Here is a 25073-nt window from a genome sequence, read left to right as displayed (position 1 = left end):
ATGACGTGAGATTGGGGAATGATGGAGAGGGGGAAATAAAAGCTAGGAAAGAATAAACTGACATCATGCAGTCACTCAGTGAAAAGTAAGAAGAATGAGAAGAGAAAATAGGCTGAGGTTGGGGAGGAAGTAGGGAAGAATGTGAAAACTTAATGATCACACAAGATAGGATGAGGAGCCTCAAAGCAGAGAGCAATTCACTTATTAATTAACCCACATTAGCTATTTCTTATTTTCGTTTTTAATTGCTTGTAACATTTTATATTGCATTTGACATGTTTTCCATGTCTGCTATTTTTATAACTTTGAAAGGAAATATGGTAAACAGAATAATTAATATAACACATGTGTTTGAAAAAATAATTTCACTATACCAGTTCCTCCGATTTAACTCTGTGGTTGTACATAAATAAAAATACTGAAGATTTACTTAGGATTAAATTACATCTCCGTTTTACACATCTTACAACACGAAAGGAAATACAATTATAAAACTGTTCAATAGCACATAACATCATTTTGTAAAAGAAGAATCTGCTTTTTTCCTGTGTTGATTCATGTGGTTGCAAATATGAGATCAGATTCATCATAGGGGAAAAGATGGAAGGAAAGTTGTATGATTGGATATCACTCTGTTCAGGTCTATGTTTTCTGCTAGTTATTGCTTCTACCGATATTAAAAAGGGATTGTTAACAAATACTTATTCCAAAGTTAGTTTCCAGTCACTCACAATATGAAAGACGGATCATAAAACATTTCATCTCAAACATCTGCAGTTTGCAGTATTAATGTTTTAATCAATAAACACTGTTAATAAATTAAAGAACTACAACTGCAGCTGTAGGAATGTGTTATCACAGTCTTCACAACAACATAATTTAGTCTTTCTTCTTATATGTCGAAAGTTGAGCACTCGCTTGTTGGTTAATTCCCATCTTCTTGCCGTTCACAACCAGTACGAGGGGACTGTTTACTCTCACAGAATTATAAAAGTATTTCTAATCAAAAGAAAAGAAAAAAACATGAAAAAGACACAAAATAAGTATAAAGCAACATTATAATCAATTAAGACGAAGTGGCACAAGAACTAGATAAATTATAAACTTACTGCATCTTTAGTTTCAACACTGACTTTTGTCAGGTAGGGTTCAGGTATAGCAACTGAATCTCCAATTATAACTCCTTTTCCCTTAGCAAAGTTGTAAACAGTTACAGCAATGCAAGTCTCCACTTTGTCAACCATACAAAATGTGCTGGAAATTTTAATAAAACATATTTACTTTCATGTGCCAAAAGAAAACATTAAAATGATATAGGAACATATCCACACTTACAATGGCACTGCATCTTCATCTTGTATACTGCAGACCACTTTTCCAAAAATTACTTTATTTTCATTCAGACCTTCTTGCAGATTACTAAATGGTATACATTGTAGCTCAATGGATTCCCCTTTGGAAGACGTATAACTGCCTCCATAATATGGACCCAGCTGTTTCTCATCAATTGACTGTGAAATAGCAGAAAAAGAAAATCACAAGCATCATTAGCACAAAACCAATTTCTGGGGGCTTGAGGAGGGAAGTGACTTGTACACGGGGAACAACAACTTTGGTGTGTCACTAACATCCACCACTCAACTCTTTTCAATCTGTTCTAAGTTAGTTTCCTGTAGAAAGTATAAAATTGTAACAAAGACTTGCTGTCCAGTTCTTACCTTAGGAGGCAAACTATATAATACCACTGAGAGATACACGTAAAGGTATGATGCAATGAAAGCTAGATATTGTCATGTATTTTTATGTGAGTTTATTAATAATGCTAAATATTTCATCTCCTGCAAAGGTTCATGTGGGTGGCAGAATACCACTCAGGGAGGGGTGGGAAGGGTAGTGGGAAGGATATTCCTCACTTCAGGGCACAATGAGAGATAGTTGAAACCCTGGCAGAGAATGTGGGTCAGTTGCTCCAGCCCAGTGTGAAACTGAGTCATGACGGAAGTGCTTCTTTGTGGCCAGTTGGTGGGAATGTGGAATGTGATGGGTGGCTGGAGAGATGAGGCATAGGAGATCTGTTTGTGTACAAGGTTGAGAGGTAAATTATGGTCTGTGAAACTCTCAGTGATATCTTTGGTATATTTTGACAGGGACTCCTCACCACTACGGATGCGATGGCCACAGGTGGCTATGCCATATGGAAGGGACTTCTTGGTATGGAATGGATGACAGTTGTCGCAGTGGGGGTATTGCTTGTGGTTCTTACATTTTGTTCTTACATTTTATATGGAAGGAGGTACTGATGTAGCCATCTTTGAGGTGGAGATCAACTCGAGAAGGTGACTTGTTAGGTTGAAGAGGACAAGGTGAAGCAAATGAGGGAGGAGTTGTTGAGGTTTTGAAGGAATGTGGATAGTGTGTCTTCACCCACAATCCAGATCACAATGTCATCATTGAATCTGAACCAGGTGAGGGATACGGGTTTCTAGGTGGTCACGAAGGATTCCTCTAGGTGAATAGGTTGGCATGGGACCGTGTCATGTGGGTGTCCATTTCTGTACCACAGATTTGTTTTTGGAGGTGATTCATTCAAAGGCGAAGTAACTGTGGGTGAGGATGTAGTCTGTCATGGTGAGCAGGAAGAAGGTCGTAGATCTGGAATCAGTCGGATGATGGAGGTAGTGGTCAATAGAAGCAAGGTCATGGGAATTAGAGGTGTAAGTGTAAAGGGAGGTGGCATCAGTAGTGACAAGTGGGGTGGGTGTTGCGCGGTAAAGGAACAGGAACTGTGCAGAGTCAGAGAAGGAAATGGTTTGACTTTTTTATATAGAGGGAAAGATTACTGGTAATAGGTTGAAGGTGTTGTTCATCGAAAGTAGATGTTCTCTCAGTAGAGGCACAGTAATTGACCACAATGGGGCATCCTGGCTGGTTGGGTCAACAAACTTTAGGAAGCATGTAGAAGGTTGGAATGCAGGGAGTGGTAGGGGTGAGGAGATGGACTCCAGGGAGAGGTTCTGGCATGAATCTAAGGATTTGAGGAGTGACGGGAGGTCCTGTTGTGTTTCTGAAATGGGGTCATTGCAGCAGGGTTTGAAGGTGTACAAATCTGACAGCTTTAATTGAACTCGCAGTTGCAAATGAGGACAACCATCAGTTGTAGAATGGAATGACGACATTGAAATTCTGTGCTGGGCCAGGACTCAAACCTAAATTACCCGCTTATCACAAGCGGTTGCCTTGCCATTTGGCTATCCGTTCATGACTCACAGTCAGACGCAAACTTCCATATGTCATCAACCATACGTTTACGACCTGTACTCAAACATCCAACATGTATATTCTGTACAGGTCAGATGCTGTATTCTAAAGTCGATTGCCTGTTATCAGCAGATAAGTACGATATTGCACTGCCTGTGTTATTCTGATGACGATGCAAAGATCCTTCGGACATACATGCGTGTCCACTGTAAAGAAACTTCTAAAGCCCCTGTAAAGAAATTTATAAAGAAGCAGAGACTGCTGCACAATATGTGTAAAAGACAGCACAAGGCTTGTAGATAGAAAAAAGCTGAATGATCTGTGTTTGGCCGTCATGAGCGCAATGCATGAAGCCTTCAACAACTACTGTAAAGGAATATTATCAATCAATCTCCCACAGAACCCAAGGCAAGTAAAGGCTGTTTGTGGTCTCAATGGATAGTGTCCATGCACTCATTGATGAGAGAGGAACTGAAACTGAAAGTAGCTACACAAAAGCAGAGCTGCTCAACTCCGTTTTCTAAGTGTTCCTTTACAAAGGAAAATAGAGTACTATTGCCAACTTAATTCTCACACTACTGAGAAGGCAAATGAAATAAACTGTAGCGCCAGTGACATTGAGAAGCAGCTGAAATCGTTAAAAATGAACAAAGCTCCAGGGCATGATGGAACACCTATCAGATTCACACTGAATTTATGGGTTGGTTAGGTCTGCTTTTAGCTATAATATCTGGTGCATCCGCGAGCAAAAAATCATGCTCAGCGGTTGAAAGAAAGGATAGGTCACAACCATCTACATGAAGGGTAGCAGCAGTGATCCTCAAAACTACTGTCCCACAACCTTAACATCCATTCATCACAAAATCTTAGAACATATTCTGAACTCAAATGTAATGAGGTATCTTAAACAGATTTAGTACAAACAAGCATGAATTTCAAAAAGATCAATCATATGACACACTGAAAGGCAAAGATCAAGGCAGTCTGGTGGGTACTGTATTTCTCGATTTTCGAAAAGCATTTAACTCTGTATCACATCTTTGATTATTATTGAAAGTACAGTAGTATGGAGTATCAAGCAAAATTTGTGATTGGTTTGTGTGTGTGTGTGTGTGTGTGTGTGTGTGTGTGTGTGTGTGTGTGACAGAGGATGGAGCAAGTTATCTTGGATGGAATGTCACAGCCAGATGTAGAAGTAACTTTGGGTGTTCCCCAGTGAAGTGTGTTGGGACTCTTGCTGTATATTAATGTCCTTGTGGGCAATGTTAATAGTAACTTCAGACTTTTAGATGATACAGTTATCCATAATGAACAATTGGGTGAAAGAAGTGGCATTAATATTCAGTCAGATCTGGATAAGATTTCAGTGTGGTGCAAAGATTGACAACTTGCTTTAAATACTCACAAAATGAAAAAAGTAGTATCCTGTGACTATCATACCAGTGTGTCACAAATGGAATCAGTGAACTCATGCAAATATCTGGGTGTAACACTCTGTTGGGAAAGGAAATTGCATGATCAAATAGGCTCAGTTGTTTATAGAGCAAGTAGCAGACTTTGGTTTATTGGTAGAATACTAGGAAAATGCCATCAATCTACAAAGGAGACTGCTTAAAAATTACTCATATGCTCTATCCTTGAGTGTTGCTCAAGTGTGTGGGACTTGTACCAGATAGAATTGAGAGAGAATATTGAACCTATACAAAGAAGGGCGGCACAAAATGTCAAAGGTTTGTTTGGCTGGTGGGAGAGAGTCACAGAGATGGTTAAAGAACTGAACTGGCAGACTCTTGAAGATAAACGTAAACAATCTCAAGAAAGTATACTTTCAAAGATTGAAGAACCAGCTTTGAATGATTATTCTAGGAATACCACAAACCCCCCTCCCACATATAGCTCCCATACGGACAGTGAGGATAAGATCAGACTAATTACACCATTCAGAGAGGCACTTCAGCAATCACTGGAACAGTGAGTGGAACAGAAAGACGCACTAATAACTGATACAATGGGATATACACTCTGCCGAATACTTCATAGTGGCTTGTAGATGTAGATTTAGATGTTTTTGAAGCTAATTTTATTACCTATTAAATTCTTTATATGACTGAATATGTGTTCAAACAGTTTTATGGCTGAATGCTCAGATTCTTTCTGTTGACTGAAGGATAGTGGAAATCATTTCTCCTTCTAGTACTGTATGTATGAATATTACTCCTGTTTTCATATTCTGTTTGATAGCTGACTACAAACTTCATAAGGCAGTAATGTAGCATGAGGCAGTTATCAGCATCATATGCCTTCACGCAACAGAAACATTCTTTCTCAATAATACGAGGGCAGTTCAATAAGTAATGCAACACATTTTTTTTCTGAAACAGGGGTTGTTTTATGCAGCATTGAAATACACCAGGTTATTCCCCAATCTTTTAGCTACACAACACTATTTTTCAACGTAATCTCCATTCAATGCTACGGCCTTACGCCACCTTGAAATGAGGGCCTGTATGCCTGCACGGTACCATTCCACTGGTCGATGTCGGAGCCAACGTCGTACTGCATCAATAACTTCATCATCCGCGTAGTGCCTCCCACGGATTGCGTCCTTCATTGGGCCAAACATATGGAAATCCGACAGTGCGAGATCGGGGCTGTAGGGTGCATGAGGAAGAACAGTCCACTGAAGTTTTGTGAGCTCCTCTCGGGTGCGAAGACTTGTGTGAGGTCTTGCGTTGTCATGAAGAAGGAGAAGTTCGTTCAGATTTTTGTGCCTACGAACACGCTGAAGTCGTTTCTTCAATTTCTGAAGAGTAGCACAATACACTTCAGAGTTGATCATTTGACCATGGGGAAGGACATCGAACACAATAACCCCTTCAGCGTCCCAGAAGACTGTAACCTTGACTTTACCGGCTGAGGGTATGGCTTTAAACTTTTTCTTGGTAAGGGAGTGGGTGTGGCGCCACTCCATTGATTGCCGTTTTGTTTCAGGTTCGAAGTGATGAACCCATGTTTCATCGCCTGTAACAATCTTCGACAAGAAATTGTCACCCTCAGCCACATGACGAGCAAGCAATTCCGCACAGATGGTTCTCCTTTGCTCTTTATGGTGTTCGGTTAGACAACGAGAGACCCAGCGGGAACAAACCTGTGAATATCCCAACTGGTGAACAATTGTGACAGCACTACCAACAGAGATGTCAAGTTGAGCACTGAGTTGTTTGATGGTGATCCGTCGATCATCTCGAACGAGTGTGTTCGCACGCTCCGCCATTGCAGGAGTCACAGCTGTGCACGGCCGGCCCGCACGCGGGAGATCAGACAGTCTTACTTGACCTTGCGGCGATGATGACACACGCTTTGCCCAACGACTCACCGTGCTTTTGTCCACTGCCAGATCATCGTAGACATTCTGCAAGCGCCTATGAATATCTGAGATGCCCTGGTTTTCCACCAAAAGAAACTCGATCACTGCCCGTTGTTTGCAACGCACATCCGTTACAGACGCCATTTTAACAGCTCCGTACAGCGCTGCCACCTGTCGGAAGTCAATGAAACTATACGAGACGAAGCGGGAATGTTTGAAAATATTCCACAAGAAATTTCCGGTTTTTTCAACCAAAATTGGCCGAGAAAAAAAAATGTGTTGCATTACTTATTGAACTGCCCTCGTACATAACCCCCAAATATGATATGTAAGACATTTGCTTACAGAAGTAGGAAAAGTATGTGAACTTTTTGACATCTTCATCTAAAAAATTTGATACTACTTGTAACACAAAAGTTGCGGAGTGTACTAACACAATTCACATTGTCCGTCGCACTTCACATAGTGTAGACCGGGAACTGTCTGCTAGGCATGCCCGATGTGCGCCTCCCGTGATCTTTCTGGTGGCTCCTGCACTCCTCCTCCTTCGGGGGGGTGAAGCCATTGTGATCCACTGCATCGGAAGGTGGAGCGTCATGCAGTAGCGATGACCTCCACGTCCATTGGAATGCTGTAGTCGGGGGGATCTGCCAACCCTCAAGCCGGAATCTTCGAATACGGATGGAAGTGACCCACACGAAGAGGCCCCCATTGTCCCACCACCTGAGCCTGGGACAGAACGGGCGGCAAGCTGTCGAACTCCAGATCCCGTTCCGCCTCGGGAGGGGCAAGACCCAGTGGCGGGGACGATGGGGAAGACACGACCACAGGTGAACCAGCCTCCTGAGAAACCGGGTCTGTGAGGGGGGCCGGCTCCCACCGGGGCATCTCTAACGACGGCGGTGCCGGTGCTGGAGCTACTGGAGGCTGCCAAGGCTGAGAACCACCGCACTGTGGTGGAGTCACAGGTGGGAGGGGCAGTAGCGTCCCCTGAGAAAACAACACGAGTGCCGGCAATGGGGAAGCCGGCACCTGAGGGGACAGAGGGTGGGTGCCCAAATGTGGATGTAGCTGATTTTGGTGACAACGTACCTCCCGGTCCCCTGCCTGCAAGGTATAGAGCCGGCGGCCATTGGGGTGCAGTACCACTGCCTGTGTCCAATGTGGATTGTGACCAAACCCAGGTGCACAGACCGACATACCCGGTGGAAAGCCGGGTACCCCATTTTGCGATGACTGGCGAGGACCAGGCCGGAGGAGGCGCAGCAGAGTCCTAGGTTGGCGCCCGTGGAGGAGCTCTGCGGGGCTGCGTTCTCCCATCGGTGTGGTCCGGTATGCCGTCAGGAAAAACGTCAACGCCTCCTCCGCAGGAAATTCGTGCACATACTTTTTCATCTGCGTCTTAAATGTGCACAACATGCGCTCGGCTTCCCCATTCGATTGTGGATGAAAGGGGGGAGAGCAAACATGTCAAATACCGAAGAGCCTACAAAAATCCTGGAAAGTCTGCGAAATAAACTGAAGTCCATTGTCCAATACAAGGGTGACTGGCAGACCTTCCACAGAAAAGATTTTTGCGAGTGCCTGGATTGCAACTTCTGAAGTGGTTGAGGAGCAGCGAACCACATATGGGAATCGGGAATAAGCATCAATGACAATGAGGCAAAAGCCATTGAGAAATGGGCCTGCAAAATCTATGTGAACACATTCCCATGCCTGGGTTGCAGGCGGCCATGAAGAGAACACCGACCTGGGAGACGCCTGTTGGCTCGCACACTGGAACAGGCGGCCACCAAGTGCTCAATTTCTCTGTCAATACCGGGCCAGTACACATGTCTGCGAGCCATGGTTTTAGTACCTCATGTAATAACGTGAGGACTTCCCTTCGCAAGCTTGCAGGAAAGACCACATGAGGAGCTGTATCATCGGTAGCCAGAAGGAGAACTCCTTTCGAGACCGAGGGGCGCTCTCGTAGAACAAAGTAATTACAAAGAGGGTCCGAGGCCCGGCCTGGAGGTCGAGATGACCACCCCTGCTGAATGAGGCGAACTACTTGCCGGAGAACCGGATCAGCTGCCGTTTCTCTGGCGACTCTAGAACTACTGATCAGGCAGCCATCAACCGCTTGGTGGGACGCCACATCCAAATGAAAACACATAATCTCCTCCCGATCGAACTTAGGATCCGGGCCCACCGGAAGATGGGAAAGAGCATTGGCGTTGGCATGCTGTCTGGTAGGGTGAAAATGAATGTCATAATGGTACTTAGAGAGGAACAAGGCCCAGGGATGCAGTCTGTGGGCCGCCCTATTCGGAATCTGAGAGGCGGGGCCAAATAACAATATTAATGGCTTATGGTCACTGATTAACTGAAACTTCGTGCCATACAAGAAAGTGTGAAACTTGGTAACTGCGTAGACAATGGCCAAAGCCACTTTTTCCACCTGGGAGTAATGGGCCTGCGTGGGACTAAGAGTTTTAGACGCAAATGCCAGTGGCTTCTCGGAGCCATCCGCGTTGTGATGGGCCAGGACCGCCCCCACCCCATACTGTGAAGCATCTGTAGCCAGGACCAACAGCTTATTGGGGTCAAAAGTAGCCAAACAAGGTGCTGACGTGAGGAGGCCCTTCAACGAGGTGAACGCGCTCTCGCATGCAGGCAACCAATCAAAAGGAACACCCTTGCGCAGAAGGCAGTACAGGGGGCGAGCTATGGTGGAAGCCCTGGGAATGAACCGGTGGTAATAGGCAATCTTGCCTAAAAAGCTTGTTGCTCCTTCAGCGAAACGGGCCGTGGAAGGTTGACGATACCTTGGACCAAACTTCCTAGTGGCTGAACGCCGTGCCGAGAGATGCCGGTTGCAACGCAGGCCCGCGGACCTGAATTTGAGAAAGAGGGTTTGAAGGTTGTGCAAGTATTCCTTCGTGCTGCGGCCTGTGGCAATTATGTAGTCTAGGTAATTAATACAATGAGGGTGAGGGATTGTCGACGTGACGTGCTCAAGATAATGCTGAAATATCACTGGGGCACTGGATATTCCGAAGCCCAACTGCTGCTATTGGTAAAGGCCAAACGGGGTGTTGATGACCGCCAGCCGTTTGGAGTCCTCATCAAGTGGTATCTGATGATAAGCCTCCAAAAGATCGATTTTTGAAAAATATTGGCCTCCCACCACGTCGGAGAACAATTCATCAGCACTACCAATTGGGAATTAATGGTGGCCTTGAAATTGCCACAAAGACGTAATTTTCCTGTGGGTTTCCTGACAATAACGAGGGGCAAAGCCCACTCACTAGACGAAATGGGAAGAACGACCCCGAGGGCTGTCAGCCGGTCTAGCTCTGCTTTTACCTGAGGGCAGAGAGCCAAGGGGATCTGCCTCGTGCGTAAAAAACAAGTGCGAGCCGACGCCTTCAACGTTAAGTGAGCTTCAAAGTCTGAAACACACCCCAGGCCCTTCTCAAAGATATCCTTAAAGTCAGAGGTCAAAGATTCCAATGATTGATAGGGAATGTCTTCGGAGACCAACTGTATGGTGTCTGCAATAGAAAAACCGGAGGCTTGAAAGGCATCCAATCCAAAACGGTTAGCAGAGCTCACATTACTGACAACAATAAAAGTAACAGGCCGAGTGAGTGATTTGTAAGTAACGTCGGTAGTGAATTGACCCAGTAGGGGAATGAACTGTTTACCATAACCGCGGAGACGCCGGTAAACTGGCGCCAACGGGGGCGACCCAAGGTCGGAGTAAGTTTGTGCATTCAACAAGGAAACTGCCGCACTCATATCTACTTGCAGTTGTAATCGGCGCGACTGAACCGACACCTCGATAAAGAGTTTGTGTGCCAATGCGTCGGGAGCCTGGGCCGATGAAACTTCCTGAATGTCAATGTCCATGTCCTCTGTACCGGCTTCCTTCAATTCTTTGGAGGCTGAGCGGCAAACTTTAGCAATGTGTCCTGTTTCATTACATTTGCAACAAATGGCCCAACGGTGGGAGCACTCTGACCGATCATGATGTATATAGCATGACGCACAGGACGGTAACAGGGGCCGGCGGCCGTAACTCTGTTTATGCGCCGTGCGGTAGCGGCAGGATTGTGCCGCTCGCACGTCGTCCACCCCGGACACAGTGGACGCGGCCGCGCCGCCCTGAACTGCCGCAACGTTGCACGACGCTTCCAACTGTTGACCTGCCGCGTGGGAGACTTCATATGATTGAGCAATGGACAGGACTTCCTCAAGGGAAGGGTCTTCCAACTGCAGGACCCGTTGCCGGACCTCCCTATCAGGGGCCGAACAAACAATGACGTCGCGCACCATAACGTGGGCATACGACTCTCGCGACTGCTCCATGACGAAATGACACTTACGACTAAGACCGTGCAGGATAGCGGCCCACGTCCGGTAAGACTGATGGGGCTGTTTCTTGCATTGATAGAACTCGACCCTAACTGCCACAACATGCGTGCGGCGGCGATAATATGAAGACAGCAATGAACACAATGCGTCAAAAGACAAGGACGAGGGTTCCTGCAATGGCGCTAGCTGCTGCAAAACTTGATACAACGAGGGAGATATCCAAGACAAGAAAAGAGGGCAACATGAAATGCCTGGAAATGCTGTCGAAGGTGATGTTCATATGCATCCCAATTGTCCGCTGTCTCGTCATATGGGGAAAAGGGAGGAGGGAACGGCGCTGGAGCAGACTGCGTGGAGATCAATGCTGGAAGCGCTTGTTTCATGGTAGCCATGAGCTCCGTCTGCTGCTCAACCAAAACCCATACTAAATCCTCCATGCCATGGATAAGCTGTGAAACCAGAACAATGATGCAATACACGAATGAACGACCCTACTCGTCGCCCATTGTGTATTAACACGGTTCACGTTGTCCGTCGCACTTCACATGGTGTAGACCAGGAACAGTCTGCTAGGCATGCCCGATGTGCACCTCCCGCGATCTTTCTGGTGGCTACTGCACGGAGATTAGTATGTAGGAAAGTTCTGGCAGAAAGTAAGTAATTTAGGATTAAAGGAGACCACAATATTGTGTGTCCCGCGGACACAATGTAGAGAGACAGAGAGAGAGAGATAGAGAGAAAGAGAGAGAGAGAGAGAGAGAGAGAGAGAGAGAGAGAGAGAGAGCCCTCTAGCTCAACAAAGGATTTATTGTGAAAGCTAGCAACTTTTCTTTCTTTTATGTGTGTATTTGTAGAGCCCCAATGTTTCCGCAACTCAGTGAGCAGTTTCCTTTATTACTACCTTTATTACTAAATTATTTAAGAAGACCTGTAATATGTGAGTTCTAGTTCATGCTCTTATCAATATAAAAATCTAAGAATTTAAGAATATATAAAAATCTAAGAATTTAGTCCCCCCATGAACCATGGACCTTGCCGTTGGTGGGGAGGCTTGCGTGCCTCAGCGATACAGATGGCCGTACCATAGGTACAACCACAACGGAGGGGTATCTGTTGAGAGGCCAGACAAACATGTGGTTCCTGAAGAGGGGCAGCAGCCTTTTCAGTAGTTGCAGGGGCAACGGTCTGGATGATTGACTGATCTGGCCTTGTAACATTAACCAAAACGGCCTTGCTGTGCTGGTACTGCGAACGGCTGAAAGCAAGAGGAAACTACAGCCGTAATTTTTCCCGACGACATGCAGCTTTACTGTATGATTAAATGATGATAGCGTCCTCTCGGGTAAAATATTCCGGAGGTAAAATAGTCCCCCATTCGGATCTCCGGGCGGGGACTACTCAAGAGGACGTCGTTATCAGGAGAAAGAAAACTGGCGTTCTACGGATCGGAGCGTGGAATGTCAGATCCCTTAATCAGGCAGGTAGGTTAGAAAATTTAAAAAGGGAAATGGATAGGTTAAAGTTAGACATAGTGGGAATTAGTGAAGTTCGGTGGCAGGAGGAACAAGACTTTTGGTCAGGTGATTACAGGGTTATAAATACAATATCAAATAGAGGTAATGCAGGGGTAGGTTTAATAATGAATAAAAAAACAGGAGTGCGGGTTAGCTACTACAAACAGCATAGTGAACACATTATTGTGGCCAAGATAGACACAAAGCCCATGCCTACTACAGTAGTACAAGTTTATATGCCAACTAGCTCTGCAGATGATGAGGAAATTGATGAAGTGTATGACGAGATAAAAGAAATTATTCAGGTAGTGATGGGAGACGAAAATTTAATAGTCATGGGTGACTGGAATTCGTCAGTAGGAAAAGGGAGTGAAGGAAACATAGTAGGTGAATATGGATTGGGGGGAAGAAATGAAAGAGGAAGCCGCCTTGTAGAATTTTGCACAGAGCATAACTTAATCATAGCTAACACTTGGTTCAAGAATCATGAAAGAAGGTTGTATACCTGGAAGAATCCTGGAGATACTAAAAGGTATTAGATAGATTATATAATGGTAAGACAGAGATTTAGGAACCAGGTTTTAAATTGTAAGACATTTCCAGGGGCAGATGTGGATTCTGACCACAATCTATTGGTTATGAACTGCAGATTGAAACTGAAGAAACTGAAGAAAGGTGGGAATTTAATGAGATGGGACCTGGATAAACTGAAAGAACCAGAGGTTGTAGAGAGTTTCAGGGAGAGCATAAGGGAACAATTGACAGGAATGGGGGAAAGAAATACAGTAGAAGAAGAATGGGTAGCTCTGAGGGATGAAGTAGTGAAGGCAGCAGACGATCAAGTAGGTAAAAAGACGAGGTCTAATAGAAATCCTTGGGTAACAGAAGAAATATTGAATTTAATTGATGAAAGGAGAAAATATAAAAATGCAGTGAATGAAGCAGGCAAAAAGGAATACAAACGTCTCAAAAATGAGATCGACAGGAAGTGGAAAATGGCTAAGCAGGGATGGCTAGAGGACAAATGTAAGGATGTAGAGGCTTGTCTCACTAGGGGTAAGATAGATACTGCCTACAGGAAAATTAAAGAGACCTTTGGAGAGAAGAGAACCACTTGTATGAATATCAAGAGCTCAGATGGCAACCCAGTTCTAAGCAAAGAAGGGAAGGCAGAAAGGTGGAAGGAGTATATAGAGGGTTTATACAAGGGCGATGTACTTGAGGACAATATTATGGAAATGGAAGAGGATGTAGATGAAGATGAAATGGGAGATATGATACTGAGTGAAGAGTTTGACAGAACACTGAAAGACCTGAGTCGAAACAAGGCCCCGGGAGTAGACAACATTCCATTAGAACTACTGGTAGCATTGGGAGAGCCAGTCATGACAAAACTCTACCATCTGGTGAGCAAGATGTATGAGACAGGCGAAATACCCTCAGACTTCAAGAAGAATATAGTAATTCCAATCCCAAAGAAAGCAGGTGTTGACAGATGTGAAAATTACCGAACTATCAGTTTAATAAGTCACAGCTGCAAAATACTAATGCGAATTCTTTACAGACGAATGGAAAAACTGGTAGAAGCGGACCTCGGGGAAGATCAGTTTGGATTCCGTAGAAATGTTGGAACACGTGAGGCAATACTAACCTTACGACTTATCTTAGAAGAAAGATTAAGAAAAGGCAAACCTACGTTTCTAGCATTTGTAGACTTAGAGAAAGCTTTTGACAATGTTAACTGGAATACTCTCTTTCAAATTCTGAAGGTGGCAGGAGTAAAATACAGGGAGCGAAAGGCTATTTACAATTTGTACAGAAACCAGATGGCAGTTATAAGAGTCGAGGGGCATGAAAGGGAAGCAGTGGTTGGGAAAGGAGTGAGACAGGGTTGTAGCCTCTCCCCGATGTTATTCAATCTGTATATTGAGCAAGCAGTAAAGGAAACAAAAGAAAAATTCGGAGTAGGTATTAAAATTCATGGAGAAGAAATAAAAACTTTGAGGTTCGCCGATGACATTGTAATTCTGTCAGAGACAGCAAAGGACTTGGAAGAGCAGTTGAATGGAATGGACAGTGTCTTGAAAGGAGGATATAAGATGAACATCAACAAAAGCAAAACGAGGATTATGGAATGTAGTCAAATTAAATCGGGTGATGCTGAGGGAATTAGATTAGGAAATGAGACACTTAAAGTACTAAAGGAGTTTTGCTATTTAGGGAGTAAAATAACTGATGATGGTCGAAGTAGAGAGGATATAAAATGTAGACTGGCAATGGCAAGGAAATCGTTTCTGAAGAAGAGAAATTTGTTAACATCGAGTATAGATTTAAGTGTCAGGAAGTCGTTTCTGAAAGTATTTGTATGGAGTGTAGCCATGTATGGAAGTGAAACATGGACGATAACTAGTTTGGACAAGAAGAGAATAGAAGCTTTCGAAATGTGGTGCTACAGAAGAATGCTGAAGATAAGGTGGGTAGATCACGTAACTAATGAGGAGATATTGAATAGGATTGGGGAGAAGAGAAGTTTGTGGCACAACTTGACTAGAAGAAGGGATCGGTTGGTAGGACATGTTTTGAGGCATCAAGGGATCACCAATTTAGTATTGGAGGGCAGTGTGGAGGGTAAAAATCGTAGAGGGAGACCAAGAGATGAATACACTAAGCAGATTCAGAAGGATGTAGGTTGCAGTAGGTACTGGGAGATGAAGAAGCTTGCACAGGACAGAGTAGCATGGAGAGCTGCATCAAACCAGTCTCAGGACTGAAGACCACCACAACAACAACAACAACAACAACAACAACAACAAGAATTTAGTATATTTTGTTTCATTCATTGATTTATCCTCAAGCATTTTTTACAATGGTGTGGTCAGGTCATGTACAGCTCAAAACATATTATAAAAGTTTGTTTACGTCTGTGGCACAGGCCCGTAACTGGGGTATTGACCCACTCGTAGGCGGAGCTCAGCCTTTCTTCATCACAGCACTAGGAGAGGTAGGGTAGCAAACCCATCGTCCTCACTGCCTTTTACCCCCTGGAAAGATCTCCGGTCCTCACTCGATAGCAGGCCGACTTAACCTGAGGTCTTGCTGGAGGGGCTGGAATGAGGAAAAATCCCCACTGCTATCTGGATTGAACTTGGGATCTCCAGGAATGGACTCTAGTGCTCCTCCCACTAGACCACCAGAGCCAAAAAATTTAATATATTGCATTTTATCTAAATCCAGTGACAGTCCATTTTCAGGGAACCAGTTATTCATTTTGAAGAAAATTTTATTTCCTTTTTCAAGTGTTGAAGATTCTCCATTAGGTTTGATTATAGTACTTGTGTCATCAGCAAACTATTTTTGCTTCTCAGACATATGATCGAAGATCATTTATATATAACAAAAACAGATGTTGACGAAATACACTCTAAGTCAAAAAGAATGACACATCACAAAGGAATTATCAAATGGAACAGGTATCATTAGATGTGACATATGTGTACAGGTAAACAAATGTAAACAATTTCAGAAATACTGGATGATTTATTCAAGAGAAAGAGCTTCAATTGATCAAGTCAATAACAAGTTGGTCCACCTATGGCCCTTATGCAAGTAGTTATTTGGTTTGGCTCTGATTGAGAGAGTTGTTGGATATCCTCCTGAAGAATATCATGTCAAATTCTGCCCAACTGGCTCATTAGATCATCAAAATCCCAAGCTGTTTGGAGGGCTTGCCAATAATATTCCAAACATTCTCAGTTGGGGAGAAATCTTCCAACCTGGCTGTCCAAGGTGGGGTTTGGCAAGCATGAAGACAAATAGTAGAAACTCTCACTGTTTACTGGCAGGCATTATCTTGCTGAAACATAAGCCCAGGATGGCTTGCCAAGAAGGGCAACAAAATGGGGCATATAATATTGCTGCCGTACCACTGTGCTGTAAGGGTGATGCAGGTGACAACCAAAGGGACCCTCCTATGTAATGAAATGGCACCCCAGACCATTACCCATGGGTGATAGGTTGGTATCCCACTGTAGTCAGGGGCATCTCCAGACATGTCTTCACTGGTCATCAGGGCTTAGTTTGAAGTGGGACTCATCACCAAGACAATTTTTTTCCAGTCAATGTGATTGTAGGCCAAAGACATGTCTGAAGAGGCACCAAACACTGGAGGGATACCAGGCTGACTGCTGCCTACCGCATGGACCGACATCTGGGAGTTATGACCTTAGAGTGTATTTATCCCTCGGGAACACCTTCAGTACTTATTACTCATTCTGACAATACAATTTTGCCGTGCACACTCACGGCACTTCTTCATGTGACACTCTGCATCCTATTAGTTGGACAGGGTGACAATCAGTAACCAGCAAGATCTCTAATATACTAATATTTGAGTTTTTTACCACAATAATGTGAACTGCACACAAAATGCTTTTGACATGTCACAAACCATACCAGTTGGCACTATTTTGGCATTTAAATTTTCTTTAAAATCATTCATGAAATGAAAAACTGCATGTGCTTTAGACAGGCCTGTTTGACCCAACCTTGACACTACACATTCCATTTTGGGATAGGTGGTTTACTGTTCTCATGTACAAAATCTTCTCAGCTGTCTCTGAGGAGGAGGCAAGCAATGAGACTGACTGGTGGCTCCTGATGCCTAAAAACAGCATATTTCAGTCCATAAGAAAATGTATACTGAGATACTGATGTATTCTGACTGACTGAATGTGAAGAACAATGTTTCAGTAATTTCAGCAATCATTTCAGCAGGAAAACTTTAAGACAAACATCACAGATTAATTCTTCACGTATTTTGTCTCCTTAGAATCTTCTGACACTTACTTGCACTAATTGTGAGTATTTCTTGCCCTTCAGCTTCCCTTTATGTTTTACTAAATCTTGGACATTCTCCAAATATTTTAACAGTTGTCTTTCTTTCAGTCTAGGGTCATCCCAGGTGGGCTCTAAAGATTGTGCTTTAGAGAATGATTCCAAGGCCAAATTATATTCTTCTTCATATTTATATGCCTGTGAAATGAAGTAATATGTAATTAAAGAGGTACATCAGATATTTACTTTTACTACATTCTTTAAATATTTTTAAATGTCTTCTTAAACTATGCTATCCATTTTCTTTGTCAATCAGTATCTCTCAAAACATCGAAGTACAATGATATAAGTGGAAATACACTGATGAGCCAAAAGATTTGTACACCTGCTGAATACTATTTCAGCCCAACCTTTTGAATGCAATGCAGCAATGATTCCACACATCACAGTTTCGACACATCCTCAGTAGGTTTCTGGGGATATTTGTACCAGATGTCTAAGTGTAGCTTACGTGATTCCTGTAAATTATAGCCCGGTGTTTTTGGGTGTGGAGCTGGAGCCCAATATCATCCCTGATGTGTTTCACTGGGTTCATGCAAGGCAAATCTGGTGGGCAAGACATCAATGTGAGTTCACTATCATCCCCCTCAAACCACTGTAGCATGATTATCACCTTCACAAATTTACAGTTATCCTGCAGGAAACTGCCATAGTAATCGGGGAAGATGATGACCGTGAAGAGATGCAGTTGTTCAGTAATCCTGTTCACGTAATCTACACTCGTCATGGTCCCTTTGATTACTACTAAACATCCCATGGAAGCCCAGGTAGCTATCCCCACATAGCACAACACTGCTCCCACCCTGGGTCCGCAGTAAAGCACCTGTTTTGAGTAGCCGTTCGCCCAGTTGACAGCATATGTGGACATGACCCTTGACACAGTGTAATGAGAAATGTGACATGTCCCGCCAGGTGAGATGTTTCCATTGTGTCACGGTCCAATCTTGATGATTCCTTTCCCACTGCAGTCATAACTGATGATGTAATGGGTGAATGTGGTAACACATAGGGGTCATCTGCTGCAGAGGCCAATGTTTAAAAATGTGCACCAAAATATGTGCTTCAAAACACATGGGTCGCCACCTATCCCGCTTTACAGAGCGGGCAGGAGTTCAACCTTCTGCACCAACACATGGATGTCCAACACCTTGTCATCTACTTGCGGTTTCACCATTCTTCAACAATTTTTCATGCATGCTTTGCAGTTCCCAAGATGCTTGTCCCCAGGCACCAGGCCACATCGATTTGCCCTTCGTCAAAGTTACTTAAGTCAAACGAACATTCAATCTCGTGGTGGGCAGTGGTCATAAGGTTTCGGCTCATCAGCTATCCTTGTTGCATTTCACTGCAGAAAAAGTTTGTTGTATTGTTAATGGATTCTTCATCACTTCATGGCAAGAACAATTTCTTATTTTAGGATGACAGCAAACATATTGTAATTGTTCTAATAGCACTTACTTATCACGAACTTTTATTTGGTCCATTAGGCTATCAGTTTGTAACACAAACTGAAGTCCACAAATATGTTAATGTCAAATAATCGATGCTTGGAAACTAAAGACATAATTTAAGTGCTCAGAATTTTTGAGCAGAACAGTCCTTGTGGAATATTATATGAAAAGCTCTTAGCTACTGTTATGTGTCAAGCTGCATCCCCACAAATCTTCACTTACTAATATTTGGCAACTTAACAATGACTGTGTAGAAATGTACAGAAAATACAGAAGCTAAGAGTTAAGACATCTATTATTTACACTGTTACAAGATGACAGCAACAGGCAGATGTCAAATGGAAGTTGCCACTTAGCCATTGGCTGCAGCAGATGACACTGCTGTATGTCAAATTTTGACAGACAGCTTGAAGAATGGAAGGATTTGATGCATTTGCCCAAAAGTCCCAGCAGAAGTTCAGTAGGTGGTGTAATGCAACAAACTAGTGTAATACTCGAAATATACTTCATTATTTAATCTCTTAAGAAAGTATAAATGCTACCAAACATGAATGTGTGTTATTATTTTAAGTTTGTTATATGAATTCTCCTTTATGGAAAATTGATAAAATAATGATTATGTTTAATAGTACATTCAAATTGTATATTTCAAAAGCAATTACTGTAAACTGTTAAATATTTAAACAAGATTCTGTGAAAATGTTAGAAATCATATTCATTGTAAAATTAAAGTGTTATTCAAGATTAATCAAAAAATGCAACTGTTAACAGAACATAATTGGCAAATATACATACTGAAAATGCACACCAACGAAAATTGTAATTATGTTTGACATATCTGAGTTTATTATACAGCTTTCATACTCAAACATATGTGAACTAGTAATTTTCAATTACAACTTTATTAACACACACATTTAAATAACAGTTTTGTAAAATTGTATAGTTATGTATTTATTTACAGCATGGCAGCTGCATCATCAAACCAGCAACTCCCCCCCCCCCCCCCCAAATCCCCCCCATCCTCCATATATACCTGCATTTTACCTACTCCACAAACCCAACCCCATAGGTCTCCCTGCTGGTCATCTCAGTGTGGCTGGGTACAATGCTCCCACAGAATGAACCTCCATTTTGTAGACTAACACTTCCAAACTATTGTTCATCATCTTCATCCTATATTCAAGACACTGCTCAGTTCCTCCATTGCCTTCCACAGTGCCTGTCCAGTTACTACAAGATTCCTTGTCAGTCACTACGGATGTGATGTCCTTGTACACCAACATATCCCATAACCATTTGTTGTCATGGAACACTACCTAACTCAACAGCATTATGATATCAAAAACACCACCTCTTACCTAATCCTTCTAGCCAACCACATCCTGACCTATAATTATTTCACTTTTGAGGGCCAAATCTATAAAGAAATGTGTGGTATTGCCATGGGCACTTCCTTGGCACCAGTATGCCAAATAGTGTATAGGCCGTCTGGAGGAGTCCTTTCTATCCAGTCAACACCTAAAACCCCTTTTCTGCTTCAGACTCATTGATGACAATTTCATGATCTGGATACATGGCAAGGACAACTTTTGCTCTTTCCTCCATAACTTCAACACTTACTCCCAAATAGACTTCACCTGTTCTTTCTCAACTCAATGAAAGCTACCTTCCTAGATGTTGATCTCCACCTCCCAGATGGCTCCATAAATATGTCTGTTCATATCATGTGCACCAACCTTCAGCAGTACCTACACTTTGGCAGTTGGCACCTATTATATGTCAAAAAGTCTCTTCCCTTACAGCTTCACCATATGTGCACGTCCCACATGTAGTGGATACCAGGAGTTGTCAAAATATATCAGTAACAATACCTGAGCCTTTATTGGCAAGCAATATCCTATCCCTCTGATCCATAAACATATCTTCTGTGCCACTGCCTCCTATGACACCAGTAAACCTGTGAACTAGCCACTGATCAGCACGCTTCTGATCATTCAATATCATCCTGGCCTTGAAAAGCTCAACCACATCCTTCACCACAGCTTCAACCACATCCTTCACCACTGCTTCAACTACATCTCTGTGTGCATGAGATGAGGGATATGCTACCCAAAATCCTAAGCATATCAGGCAAGGCAGTGTTCCACTGCCCACTCAACCTACAGGCTATACTTGTCCATCCAGATTCCAACCCTGCTTGCAAGGTTTTACCTCATGAGCCATCCCCTTGTAGTTGCCTCAAGTGCACGAGCTGTACCGCACAACCACCCGCCACCTCCTACTGCGGTCCAGTCACCAGCATTTCCTATCCAATAAAAGGCAGTACCATCTGTGACTGGAGCCATGTTATATGTCAGCTATGCTGTGATTACTTTCAGCATTCTGTGTGGGTATGATAAGTAACCAACTCTCAAATCACAAGAACAGCCACCGCCAAACTGTGGCAAACCACTAACTCGACCATCCAGTAGCCGAACATGCTGTGCATCACAACACAAATGACTTTAACAGCTGCTTCACTGTGTGGGCCACTTTGATCCTCCCTTCCAGTGTAAGTTTCTCTGATTCAGGCAGATGGGAATGCTCTCTCCAGAATATCTTGAAATCCCACTGGCATAAACCTCCACTGACCTATGTCCCACTGCCTCACTTTAGCTTTTCCCTTATGTTCTGGTCACACCACTCCTTCCCCATCCAGATCTTATAGCATCCAGATCTCCCACCACTACTTGCCCCCCCCCCCCCCCAATGCATGCTCTCTCTCTCTCTCTCTCTCTCTCTCTCTCTCTCTCTCTCTCTCTCTCTTCCCCCCCCCCCTGTCTCCTCTTCTCTCCCCCCCCCTTTTCTCCATGCACTCTTCCTTGCTTTCTCTGCTACATGTCTCCCTCTTCATCTCCTCCTTCCTCCCCCTCCCACCACCCCAAATCCTGTACTTACCTTTCCTCTACCCCTCTACATGTCTTACATGTTCTATTCTTTTCATCTTGTGAGTCAACTATTGAAAGTCCTGCCTCACTTTATGCTACTACTGCCTCCTTGCCTTGTATGTCCTTCCCTATCCCCTTCCACCACAAGTATCTGCTTTCAATGATCAATAATCAGGGTTGTACATTGGAGTGTCTGTGTGGTTGTGTGTGTAAATGTGTGTACTTTTACTAGAAAAAGAACAGAGCTTGAAAGCTAGTGTCATTACTGTTTTCTGTTACATGTTTCTATACTCCACACATCAGTGTGCTGTAGAGACTGGTTTGCTTCCCTTACTTTACATATTGTTCTGGCCAGGAATTTCCATTATTGTTATACAATTAATAAGTTATGTATATCCAAAATTTGATTGGAACTGCTTCAGATGTTCTTCGGTTAAGCTTCTACATCACACTTCAGATGTTCTTCGGTTAAGCTTCTACATCACACCCTTTTAAACCCTGCCCATAATCACAGTAGGTGGTTCATGCCCCTACAGAAATCCTTGCAAGCATATGTTCATCAGCTCACTAATGTTTCGTTGTTAATGGATGAATAGTCAGCAGCACATACAAGGAGAACAAACAAACAAATACTCATTTTTGTGTGTTAGTAAACCAATATTCTCTTGTTAACTGACCCCACCCATTGGAAAACCCCCAAGCATCCATTCGCTGCTTGCCACTCATAGTGTAATCCTCTGGTAGTTCCAAGTAGTAATAATCATTATTTTACATTAGCAGAAATTAAGGTCAGTCCCTCAACCATTAGGGGTAAAACTCAATGGGACCCGGGGCAAGTAAGGCTAGCAACCTGCTTCCCTGGTACTTTAAATATGATGCTGGCAACAATCAAAGCAAAATGCCAAGGACCTTTGGAGGTGACAGAGTCTCACCTCTAACTGACAAACTAGGAATTCCTAAGATACGACTCGGCAAACAAATGGTAACGAGATGGGAAGCTATTAATATCAATGGGGGCTACTCTGGGAAGAAGGTAGAGCTAGCAGAGGCTGCAAGTAAGATGGGGTTGGACGTTTTAGCTATTAGTGACATTCGGGTAAGGGGTGAGAAAGAAGAGGAAGTGGGAGAATACAAGGTCTACCTGTCAGGAGTCAAAGCAGGAATAGCTTTACATCAGGAAAGAAATGGAACCCAGCGTAGTTGTAATAAGGTATGTAAACGAACGACTGATGTGGATAGATTTGACAGTGTCTAGCAAGAAAATTAGGATTGTGTCAGCATATTCGCATTGTGAAGGGACAGGTCAAGATAAGATGGATAGTTTTTATGACGCACTCAGTGATGTAGTTGTTAGAGTAAAGGACAAGGACAGTGTTCTGCTCATGGGTGATTTTAATGCCAGGATTGGAAATCGAACAGAAGGGTATGAAAAGGTTGTGGGTAAATTTGGAGAGGATATGGAGGCCAACAGGAGCGGGAAACAACTATTGGATTTCTGTGCCAGTATGGGCTTAGTAATCACAAACTCCTTTTTTAAGAACATTCACCAGTATACTTGGGAAGGCAGGGGAACCAGATCTGTCATTAACTATATAATAACAGATCAGGAATTCAGGAAGGCTGTGAAGGACACACGTGTATTCAGGGGATTCTTTGATGACACTGACCACTATTTAATCTGCAGTGAAATTGGTATTGTGAGGCTGAAAGTGCAGAAGGTCAGATCCATATGTAGGAGGATAAGAGTGGAGAAACTTCAGGGTAAGGAAATCAGGCCAAGTACATAACAGTGATCTCAGAAAGGTACCAGTTAGTTGAATGTAGTCAATTACAGTCATTGGAAAAAGAATGGACAAGGTACAGTGACACAGTACTAGAAGCCGCTAAAGAATGTCTTGGGACAGTAGTGTGTAAACGTAGGATAAAGCAAACAGCTTGGTGAAATGACACAGTCAAGGCAGCTTGTAAAAGGAAAAAGAAGGCGTATCAAAAATGGCTACATACTAGAACTCAGGTAGACACAGAAAGCTATGTTGAAGAAAGAAACAAAGCCAAACAGATGACTGCAGCATCCAAGAAGAAATCTTGGGAAGACTTTGGAAACAGGTTGGAGACTTTGGGCCAAGGACGGTAAATTGAGTTCATGGTTCAGAGTAGTTTCAGGGGTAAGACAAGGCTGCAACCTGTCTCCACTGTTGTTCATATTATTTATGTATCATATGTTGAAAAATACAGATCTGGCTGGGTTATATTAAGATATGTGAACACAAAATAAGCAGTCTCGCATATGCAGATGACTTAGTTGTGATGGCGGATTTGATTGAAAGTTTGCAAAGTAATATTTCAGAACTAGATCAGAAATGTAAGGACTATGGTACGAAGATTAGCATCTCCAAAACTAAAGTAATGTCAGTGGGAAAGAGATATAAACGGATTGAGTGCCAAATAGGAGGAATAAAGTTAGAACAGGTGGATGGTTTCAAGTACTTAGGATGCATATTCTCACAGGATGGCAACATAGTGAAAGAACTGGAAGCGAGGTGTAGCAAAGCTAATGCAGTGAGTGCTCAGCTACGATATACTCTCTTCTGCAAGAAGGAAGTCTGTACCAAGACTAAGTTATCTGTGCACTGTTCAATCTTTCGACCAACTTTGTTGTATGGGAGCGAAAGCTGGGTGGTTCAGGTTACCTTATCAATAAGGTTGAGGTTACAGATATGAAAGTAGCTAGGATGATTGCAGGTACTAGTAGATGGGAACAATGGCAGGAGGGTGTCCGCAATGAGGAAATCAAAGAAAAACTGGGAATGACCTCTATAGATGTAGCAGTCAGGGCAAACAGGCTTAGTGGGGGGTCATGTTACACGCATGGGAGAAGCAAGGTTACCCAAGAGACTCATGGGTTCAGCAGTAGAGGGTAGGAGGAGTTGGGGTAGGCCAAGGAGCAGGTACCTGGATTTGGTTAAGAATGATTTTGAAGTAATAGGTTTAACATCAGAAGAGGCACCAATGTTAGCACTGAATAGGGATCATGGAGGAATTTTCTAAGGGGTATTATGCTCCAGACTGAATGCTGAAAGGCATAATCAGTCTTAAATGATGATGATGATGATTTAACTTTTTGATGTTGAATAATCAAGTCCTGGGGTTTTACATGTAAATTTGCTAACTGCATTTGATCCTCTTTTTATTGTTTCCATTAACACCAGTTAAATATGGAATTTCTTAACTTCTTTATTTTTACTTTAGAATACCATGACAGATCTTTTTTTGACTTCACTGATTGATGCATGTCTGT

General features: G+C 43.1%; 1 protein-coding gene across 1 annotated transcript in view; it reads right to left on the bottom strand.

The window, feature by feature from the left end:
• Positions 1-243: 243 nt before the first annotated feature.
• The window catches only part of LOC126412047 (tetratricopeptide repeat protein 5-like), a 140949-nt gene continuing 116119 nt past the window's right edge, over positions 244-25073 (bottom strand). The window contains exons 6-9 of the mRNA XM_050081426.1: positions 17347-17532; positions 1336-1511; positions 1110-1254; positions 244-999 (exon numbers count right to left, since the gene is read on the bottom strand). Of these exons, the coding sequence (XP_049937383.1) occupies positions 880-999; positions 1110-1254; positions 1336-1511; positions 17347-17532 (627 nt within the window). The 3' untranslated portion in view covers positions 244-879. The remainder of the gene's footprint in view (positions 1000-1109; positions 1255-1335; positions 1512-17346; positions 17533-25073) is intronic.

The sequence above is a fragment of the Schistocerca serialis genome, chromosome 7, assembly GCF_023864345.2.
Source record: "Schistocerca serialis cubense isolate TAMUIC-IGC-003099 chromosome 7, iqSchSeri2.2, whole genome shotgun sequence".
NCBI lineage: Eukaryota > Metazoa > Arthropoda > Insecta > Orthoptera > Acrididae > Schistocerca > Schistocerca serialis.
This window is presented reverse-complemented; position numbering and strand designations above follow the sequence as displayed.